Source organism: Ornithorhynchus anatinus, chromosome X3 (assembly GCF_004115215.2).
Source record: "Ornithorhynchus anatinus isolate Pmale09 chromosome X3, mOrnAna1.pri.v4, whole genome shotgun sequence".
Taxonomy (NCBI): Eukaryota; Metazoa; Chordata; class Mammalia; order Monotremata; family Ornithorhynchidae; genus Ornithorhynchus; species Ornithorhynchus anatinus.
The window spans coordinates 1,227,919-1,238,065 of NC_041751.1; the positions used below are offsets into that span (position 1 = coordinate 1,227,919).

General features: G+C 47.9%; 1 protein-coding gene across 2 annotated transcripts in view; it reads left to right on the forward strand.

Annotated features, from left to right (window-relative positions):
* The window catches only part of ERP44 (endoplasmic reticulum protein 44), a 49,333-nt gene extending 39,806 nt beyond the window's left edge, over positions 1–9,527 (forward strand). For both annotated transcript variants that reach the window (XM_029053935.2, XM_029053936.2), the window contains exons 8-12: positions 590–706; positions 3,754–3,865; positions 4,144–4,285; positions 7,376–7,478; positions 8,583–9,527. In XM_029053935.2, coding sequence (XP_028909768.1) covers positions 590–706; positions 3,754–3,865; positions 4,144–4,285; positions 7,376–7,478; positions 8,583–8,684 — 576 coding nt within the window. In that variant the 3' untranslated portion in view covers positions 8,685–9,527. The remainder of the gene's footprint in view (positions 1–589; positions 707–3,753; positions 3,866–4,143; positions 4,286–7,375; positions 7,479–8,582) is intronic.
* Positions 9,528–10,147: the final 620 nt, after the last annotated feature.

Genomic DNA, 10,147 nt, shown 5'->3' on the forward strand with positions numbered 1-10,147 from the left:
AACGATTGGGAAAATCAGCAGGAAAACATGAAGTTGAGAAGGATGGAGATGGGCTTCCAGGCTCTGGGATTTGGCCAATTTGGCTGTCACCTTGTAGTCCTCTTGGCCCTGAACATCCATCCCAGTGCCCCCCATCCCCCACCTTCCAATTCTTTGTTGCCAGAAGAAGCCAAGTAACCAAGCACGAGTAACCAAACCCTGGCAAGTTCTCAGAATCATTCTTGGATCCTGCTCTCAACCAGACTTCCCCTTACAGCCAACTTTTCAAGCTACTGAAAAGAAGCTGTGTTTTTTGTTTTTGTCTCCCTTTCCTTTCCTGTCCCTGAACTCTGCTGTGGAGATGGTAACGAGCAGTGAAATGAGGAAGAGGAAGGGAAGAAACCCAGGGTTTAGAAAGTCACTTACAGGTTAATTGCCCCATCCAACCCTGTATCTCCGCCGCCCTCCCTACTACCAGTGAGGAGGTTCTCCTTGTGATGGTGATGTGGATCTTTGGCGACTCATCTCATGCTCTCAAAATCCCAATGTATGTCTTCTGGGTCAAGGTGCATATAAGTAGAACTCACCCTTACCTCTTTTTTTCCAACAGGAAAATGCTCCAGATATGGTATACCTAGGATCCATGACTAATTTTGACCTGGCTTATGCTTGGACTCAAGATAAATGCGTCCCCCTTGTTCGGGAAATCACCTTTGAAAATGGAGAGGTACAGACCAAAAATCGTGATTTGTTTGAACTCTTATTCATTTACCGTCTCATTAGTGTAACCAACTGACCAACTGATCAGTGGGATTTAAATAGGCTAAAGTGGAAAATCATGCTTTCAGTTTATAGGGCCACAGTTTATAGCTCAGCAGATTTATATACATTTGCCTCAAAACAGTCAGAGGTATTTTTCTGGGAGATTTTTCTTTCATCAGGTTGGTTCCCCATTGTCAGTGAGCTCACCGTTGACACCATGATTTGGAACTTCCTGAAATCATTTGAAAATAGTCCTTGGGGACAGTCCCTATCCTGCCCTCTGGGATCTGTACCAGTAAATCTCTCGGTCTCTTTTTCACAAGACGGTCTTTATGGGGCCTGCATTTTGAGGTGGAGATTTTTTTCCCCACCCCGTGAAAAACTTGTTGTGATGGCTGGTCAGTAGGGGAGCATCCCTCTATTCTTGGGGTGTTTGGGACTTGGTAATGCAACCCAAATATATGCCAAAAGGACGAGAGACCTCTGGGTTATCAGGGCAACAAGCTCTCTGAGGGACCCGTGGTCTCCTCCCCTGATTACAGCTGGAGATCAACTGGCCCTAATTCCCCAGGGCTGGAGTTGTGGGGGGGGAGCTTCTGATCCCGGATTGGGAAGTGTGGTCAGTGTGGTCAGTAGACACCCCGTGCCCCCCACTAGCGACTGTCTCATTGCCTTTACTAGGTGCCGCGCTTCTCTGACCTCATCGAGTCATAGAAGCAGCATGGCCTAATGGAAAGAGTAAGGGCTTGAGAGTCAGAAGGACCTGGGTTCTAATCCCGGTTTCACCACTTGTCTGTTGTGTGTGACCATGGGCAAGTTACTTTGTCTCTGTGCCTGAGTTACCTCATCTGTAAAATGGGAATTAAGTCTGTGAGTCCTGGGTGGGACAAGGACTTTGTCCAACCCAATTATCTTTTATCTACCCCAGTGCTTAGTGGGACAAGGACTGTCTCCAATCTGATTATCTTGTATCTACCCCAGTGCTTACAGTGCCTGGGATATAGTATGTACTTAATAATAATGATAATAATGTTGGTATTTGTTAAGCGCTTACTATGTGCAGAGCACTGTTCTAAGCGCTGGGGAAGATATAGAGTCATCAGGTTGTCCCACATGAGGCTCACAGTCTTCATCCCCATTTTACAGATGAGGGAACTGAGGCCCAGAGAAGTGAAGTGACTTGCCCACAGTCAGCTGACAAGTGGCAGAGCGGGCATTCGAACCCATGACCTCGGTCTCCCGAGCCCGGGCTCTTTCCACTGAGCCACGCCGTTTCTCAACAAATGCCACTGTTATTATTATAGTTATTATCATTATTTCACCACTCAAAACACAGCAGTTCTTGAGTTGGGCACTATTAGTATCTGCAGGAGTTGCGGAATCCAGGGACTAGGTCTCAGCCTCTCAGTTCTAGTGTCATCTCTATATGTCTTAAGAGCAGTAGGTCAGAAGCCATGACACATTTGGGTCACAACCATAAGTCCATCCAGCCCAGGATTCGGTCTCTAGACGTGGCAGCGGGCAGCCGAAGGGACCGTGTGATGGTGCCGTCTTTGCCTGCCTGGTGTTCATCCTCAGGGTTACCGATGGACCAGCTAACTCACCTCCAGCTTTCCCGGGATGAGCTCACTGACAATGGGGAACCGACCTGAGGAAAGAAAAGTCTCCCAGAAAAATACCTCTGACTGTTTTGAGGCAAATGTATATAAATCTGGTCAAACCCCTTTTGAACCACCTGATATATTTCAGCAGCATAGTTTTCCATTTTAAATAAAATCGGAACTGCTAGAGAAGGAATTTGGCTCCGTGCTCCTCAGGTATAAGTTTCTATGAAAGAAAAAGAGGTAGGTATCTTCTTTGAGGAATCGTGAGAGAACTCTTTCAGGCCATATGGATTTCTGTCTCTTTGCTTTAAAATGAGGAAACATGGTGACCAATATGTGGTCACTGTAACCAGGGAAAGTATACTGGGGGTTTTCCCCAGCCCTGACTTCCAAATAAGAGAAGTGTGCTGAGAAGTAGATAGAACTTCTGACAAGTGGATAATAGTGGATAAAACATGGGCCTGTAAGGCCAGAAGGACCTGGATTCTAGTGCTAGCTTCACCATTGTCTGTTTTGTGACCTTGGACAAGTCACTTCACTTCCTGTAGGTCTCAGTTCCCTCATCTGTAAAATGGGGATTAAAACTGTGAGCCTCATATGGGACAGGGACTTTGTCCAACTGATTAACTTGTATCTACTCCAGCGCCTAGTACGGTGCCTGGCACATAATAAACAGTAACAGATACCATTAAAAAACCGAACCCCAAACAAAAAAAACAATTCAGCAACATCGAAATTCTCCCTCACGTCCCTCGCTGACTGTATCCCTAGCCCCTTAGTAACAGAACACGACGGTTTGCAGGTGTTGTTTTCCACGGAGAGTCTGTCGTGTTTCAGCAAATTGCCTTCCTTTTTTGGCTCCTGGAAATGAGTTCTACAGAAACCTGCTTTTAAATGGAAACCATATATAGATTTAATCCAGCCAAGAGGAAAAAATAAAGCACTCTACTGCAGACCGGTCTTTCAGGATTTGGAAATCCTGTTAGAGTCCATTTCTGCATCCAGGCTAGTGTGTGTTTAATCACTCCCCACCATTTCCACTTCCTTAGCTGCTCCATATCACGTAAGCTTAGATATTTACATCCCGCTTTCCTTTAAAGTCAGTTGCCTCCCTCTGCCTGTAATTTATTGTAGTGTCCGTCTCCGTCTTTAGATTGTAAGATTCCTGAGGGCAGGAGTCGGGTCTACTGATTCTGTAGTATTCTCCAAAGTGCTTAGTATAGCACTCTACACAACATGTGCATTCAGTAAATACTACTGATTGATGCTCTGTGAGATTTCATCACTGGAGGGTGGGCTATTCAGGTTGGATTTTGTGTGTGTATATGTGTGTTCGCTCTTGGTTTTCTTCTATCTGGAAATCAAATAGGAAGAGAGATTTGTCTCAACATCCTTTCCTTCAATTTAGGAACTCACAGAAGAAGGCCTCCCTTTTCTCATACTTTTCCACATGAAAGATGATGCCGATAGTCTAGAACAGTTCCAACAGGAAGTAGCTCGCCAGTTAATCAGCGAGAAAGGTAGGTGAACTCTTGGTTGTGATTTGGCAAGTGCCTGAACTGTGCAAGATCGAACCTTTAAAGAATCACGTGCTGCTAGGGAGTTCACAGAAAGCAAATTTAGCTCTCGTACTGGAGGGAAGGAGCCTAAGTGCCGAAGAATAACGGCATTTGGTTTTTTTCCTGCAAAGTGGAGTAACAGTCTTGGAGTTCTCTATCATTGGGTCATTTTTTTTCCCCTCTCATTGTGAAGATAAACTCGAGCCTAATCTTCCTTCCAAACCCTGTTTCTTTGAAAGGTACAATCAACTTTCTACATGCTGACTGTGATAAATTTAGGCATCCGCTTCTGCACATACAGAAAACTCCAGCCGACTGCCCGGTTATAGCTATCGACAGCTTCAGGCACATGTATGTCTTTCCTGACTTCCGGGACTTGGTGTAAGTAGACATTTACTTTGGGGTTTTTTTAAAGAAGTATTTTTATGGCTATGATGAAAATAAAATGGTAGTTGTGCAGCGTATATAAGCTTATTGGATGGTATTTTTAATATTGTCTAGGTTGGGGTTTTTCCCCCTTTTTTATGGTCTAGGAACACGTCGCTACTATGCCTGTGGTAATATCTAGTAGTTCAGAAAGATTAGTGCTGGATTTCAGGAGTAAAGGGCTCTGCTTATGGAGTCGGGGGAGGAAAACGAGGGACTGAGTTCTCGCAGGCTCCTGGGCGGGGGTATAAAAGAGGCTCAGCCAGAAGGCAGAAATGAGCCGCTGTGCTCCGAGGACCTCCCTAACCCTCTGCCCTCCCAGATCCACCCTGCGCTTTGCCGGTGGCTTTAAAGGAGGTCAATAGGAGTCACCAGCTTTGCTTCTTCAGTGGGTACGATTGAATGGCAGAGAATTCAGAGAGCAAATGTTTATTTCCCCCAACTGGGGAGCATCGAGGACGGCCCATTTACATAGATTCCGAGTTAATTGGGCCAACTTATACAGACTAGCCTGGCGAGTCACCAGAAATGTCACGTGAGTCGGAACTCTGGCCAGAAGACCAGAGAGTTCCCGGATCTCTCCGACTGGGGGACAACACCGAGACGGGGCCTTGAGGGCCCACCCCACAGGGCAATAGGGGTGGCTCGGCCGAAGGCAGGGCGGCCAATTTCTGCCGGCCCCCGGGGGCGGTTGAACATTACAGATCTAGGTCTGGTTGGCTTTCGGGAAAAATAAGACAGCCAACCAGAGTATCTGGGCCCTTGGCCAGACTCTTCCGGGCTTCATCTCCCCACTGGTGGGTTCCCTGCGGGAACAATATTCCTGCCAGGTAAAGAATGAGGGTCCCATCAGCTCCCTGCCTCCCGCTTCTTTATAAACCAAATTACAAGCCCCTTATCAGAACATCCCCCATCATCGGGAGTGTGCGGAGGCAGTGGCTTCCCCAAAATACAGATTTCCCATCAAAGTCCAAACCAGTTTCCTGGCCCTCTAGACCATTAGGATGTTGGCATTGTGGGCGGGAGGCCTCAGGCCCCTGTTTGAAAACCGTCTGCACCCTGTCAGGCAAAATCTCCCATATTGCCGCCTGACAACCATTGCCATCACCCCGTTCGGTTAGATCGTCGAAGATCGAGGGACCCGTAGCCGTGGTGGTGATTTCTGCTGGTTGCAGCAGTGACGTATGGCTAGCAGAGAGGCCCGTTGCCTTGCTGAAGCCCCTGCCTTTGCTATTATTCCCAAGAAGTTTTCAGTGAGACGGGTTACATCTGTAAAAGACACTTCCTTTGTTTGGACCCAAATCTTCAGTGTGGAATGGAAGCCCTTCTGGAGTTAGACACCCTGTGACCTATTTTAAATAGCAAAGAGAGGAAAGATCAAGTGCCATTGCAGTTCGTTTTCCAGAGAAGATGGTCTCTGAAACGGGTCGGGTCGACAGATACAGGCAGGTGCCAAAACTGATGCAGCATCTATAAGCTCCAGCGCAGCTACTGCTGAACTCTTACCAGCCAATGACTGGCTCGGGCGAGAGCTCGACAAATAAGCGAGTTGGCACGGATTTTCACGGGAAACATTGCCAGGCCCTCACCTAGGAAACGATTATTTCTGAAGCAGGAACATATGAGTCTGATTCTCTTCATGTTTTCCGGGGCCTGCGTCCTCTCAAAAGAAGTAGAAGTCTCGGTACGTTATATTCATCCCCCGTTACTGGGGTCCGAAGGAGAGACCGGAGCTGCCCGGTTAGGCTCTGCCAGGTGGGGTCTGCTGTCCCCTCTCTGTTTCCTTGGGTTTTATCTTTCTAACTTGTACCAGTTTGCGACCTTCTCTGATTTCCAATTAGGTTAGGTCACTGAGCAGCAGTGCCTCCTAATAATGGTGACTCGTTTTCCACTGGTGGGGAAGGGCAAGACCATTTGTTTTCTGATTGACACGTCATCTTTCTCCCTCCTCTTCACCTTTCCCTGACATTTCCTGCCGTTTTCCCCCACCACGCCTCAGAGCCAGGTACCCGAGGCGTCCCGTGACCTGCAATTCCTCCCCGCCTCAAAAGGCCTTTTCACGGAGGAAGGCGATTCGGTGCGAGAGCAATTCTTTGTATTACTGACCCTTCCGTTTGTTGTGGCAGTTAGTGTTCTGTTTGCTAGCAGTTTCTGTCCCCTTCGAGTCTGGATCATTTATTAGTTGTCGTGGGCACCGCTCAAAGAACGTTCACCCCGCATTTGGGTGTGAGCTAGTTGTCAGAGTTTGCGACCGCCTTTTCTTGGATCTTCATCTCGAGCATTCTAGCACATTTGACATTTCATAGATAGCATTGATTGCCGTATCTCGGCACTCTGCTGCGGGTGACGGTAGACGGTCTCAGATTAAATTTAAATCGAGCTCCTCTCAGTGTTTATCTGTGGTGGACACGCAATTACTTGGGGCCGGAGGATCTCTCAAAGACGCTCTGTCGATCCGGCTACCCGACGGCCGTTTTGTATTTGTAAACTGTGCATTTGACCCCCGCTGTTCTCGGTCGTGTGGGGACCGGTGGGGAGCCAGAATCGGGACTCGCTCGAATTATTGGCTCGGACAACTCCAGGGGAGTTATTAAAGGAAAAGACACTTGCTAGGGTCTTGGCAGAAGGGAGCGAGTAGAAGAAACGGGAATTCTTGCTTAACTCTTTCCTCCCTGATTCATTCATTCAATAGTATTTATTGAGCGCTTACTATGTGCAGAGCACTGTACTAAGCGCTTGGAATGGACAGTTCGGCAACAGATAGAGGCAATCCCTGCCCAGTGACGGGCTCACGGTCTAATCAGGGGAGACAGACGGCAGAGCAAAACAGAACGAAACAAAAACAAGACAACATTATCACGATAAATAGAATCAAGATCACCATCAACCCTGATGATGATCCACGGTTTGAAAAAGTCCCCGAACAACATCTAGGGAGCCTGTGTGTTTGTGGGCTGGCACTTTCCATTTTTTATCTTTATTTTTTTCAACCAACAAGCTCTTCTCTAAGACCGTAGGTGTCATTTTTGCTTGTTTGTTTTTCAGGGTTCCAGGTAAACTCAAACAGTTCGTGTTGGACTTACACTCAGGGAAACTGCATCGAGAATTTCACCATGGCCCCGACCCCACCGATGTCTCCCCTGGACAGGTAGAGAAAGGCCGTGGGATCCTTTATCTGTCAGACCCCCTTCCCCTCTGCTCCCGCCCCGGAGGCAGTTAGACCCTCTTTCATTTAACAGACGGGAACAGATCCTGCCTGTTTCTTCTTGAGGAAAGTATTCTTCAACGAGTAACGGGAAATATTCTCTGACTCCTTTAGTCGGGTCCTTACGACTGCCTGCTTTGACTCTTGGCTTTCATCAGTCCCATCCGCCACAGGGTGCTGTTCATTCATTCATTCGATAGCATTTATTGAGCGCCTACTGTGTGCAGATCACTGTACTGAGCGCTTGGAACGTAGTACGGCGGCACTTATCAGGGCCTCCAAACCAGGAGGGAAGAGGAAGTGGATTCCATTTTGGGGGACTTACTCCTGGAAAGGAAGGGGCCTCCCTGCTGCCTGGTGCCTTGAGGACTCAATCAGTCCCACGAGCTCTTCAAGACTTAGGAGGGAGGGACGGTGTGATATTTTGGGGGGGGGAGGGTGACGGCGAAGGGACGGAGGGGTGAGGAAGGGGAAACCAGCTAGAGTGGGGGTTTAGCTGTTGGGTTTCAAACTTGAGTCTGGTGGAGAAACTGTTGGTAGAAAGCTCAGTTGGAGCTTCTAGTGGTGGCAGCCCGGGAAGAGTATTTGCGTGGCTCCCTTGACTGGCTCTGTACTGAATTAAACGGTAAGCCCCTCAAGGGCAGGAAGAGGGTTCCTTCCCTAGGATACCCCAAGCAGCAGGTATTATTATCATCATCATCATAGCATGGAAGTGCTTATTGTGTGACAAGCACCAGAGTAGAGTCACACGGGGGGCCTACAGTCTAAGTAGGAAGGGAGGACAGGTATTGAATACCTGTTTTTTGACAGTCTCTGTTTTTTGGAAACGGTATTTAAGTGCTTACTTTGTGCCAGGCACTCTACTAAACGCTCACAGCAGTTGTTCAGGGAACGCAGCGGGTGAGGGGCACCGAAGAAATATTTGCGGGCGTGCGGCAAGCATCGTAAATGCAGAGGTCCGGCACCATCTCAACCTGTCTGTTAAAACCCCAAACCTCTACAAAGCAAATGACCGTTGAAAACTGTTTCTCTCTGCGTTTCTTTCAGCACGTTCAAGACGTAGCCAGCAGCCCACCGGAAAGCTCCTTCCAGAAACTGGCCCCCAGTGAATATAGGTACACCTTGCTGAGAGATCGAGATGAGCTTTAAAAACATGAAAACATTTTGCAGGCATTTCAGACAACAGCATCAACTTCTATGTGGTGGAAATAGTAAACCTATATTTTCATAATTCTATGTGTATTTTTATTTTGAATAAACTAAAAAAGTTTGGGGTTTTTTTTTTTTTAATTTTTTAAAAAAATTTTGTTTTTCCTCCCCCACCCCCACCCCCCGGCTCAATCCCTCACCGTGCGGTGGGTCGTCCAGCCCCTTTTTGGAAGCCGAGGGAGGGCCAAGCTGGCAGAGCCCAGCTTGCGTCTGTGGCTCGGCCGCTGCCCTGTAAAAACTTTTTTAAACCCAAAGCCAAGTGTCCCGGGCGGGGCCACGTGCGATGGATCGGCCCTGCCCCCGGGGATGATGTCTGTGTAGTCTGGTCATTTTCCGCCGTTCCTCCCATACGAGCCGTCTGCTGGTACTTTGTGTCATTGTCCCACCCGACCCCTCGGGTGAACATCCTGGCTCCTTAGGAGGGAATAAAGGAGAAAGTTTGACAGATCGCTGTGTGGTGTTTTCCTGACTCACGGGCTGTTACTCAGTGTCGGTGACGATTCTTTTGGGTCTCTGCCGGGTAACTCAAGCATATCAAACCGGAGAAAGCCAGAGGCCAGGACCTGGTGTCGCTGGAGCAGATTCTCCAGAGTCCCTTTAAAGCCGCAGCCAACGTTGAATCTGTAGACTGTTTTTAAAAAGAAATGGGCTCCAGGACTCTTTTGAGCCTTCATGGGTGATTTTTTTTTTTTTAACTTGTGGGGGAAAATCTGGCCCGATGGGAGGAAGATCAGTGTTTCCTAAAAGAAAACCAATAAAGACGATTTTCTCCTATGTTTCCAATTTTGGTGTCTCTTCACTTTATTCCTGACAACCGGTGTGGTTTCCTTCGGTCTGGTTTGAATCACATGGATCGAGTCAAGTGTCCCCAGAGGTTTGAGCTTCCCTGAGATGCCTCTCCCCATGTCCCTCGGTGGCCAGGTTGGGGAGGTCGTCCCCAAGACGCGGGCATCGGGAGACCGGCTTCTCCTTTAAATTGTGATCTTCAAGGCTTTTCTAGGACTTCCCCAGTGGTCTTCCTTTCCTGCCAGTGGCTTTCTAGGTAAATGTCCGATTTGATGAAATGTCTAGCTCAGAAAGGTCAGTTGGTGGTTTCAAGGAGACTAGATTTTAGGTTTTTGTGACTTGATACTTCAGCGATTAGTCCCTGCCTTTTAGCTGGGGCTTTGGGCTTGTGTTTCAGGGTGTGTCCCCCCCTCCTTTTTTGGATTTTGTTTTGGTTGGCATTGGAAGCCATTGATCTACTTAATCAGATTTCTTCTTTTCCCCGTGACAGACACTTTTAAAAGCTCCCAGGGTTTTCTTTTTAATGCTATCTTGGTTCGCATTTGCTTATTATGCCTCCGATTTTAGTTCTCTTCCTCCACCTTGATCTCGGCGCTGCTTCTGCAGCTCGGGCTTGG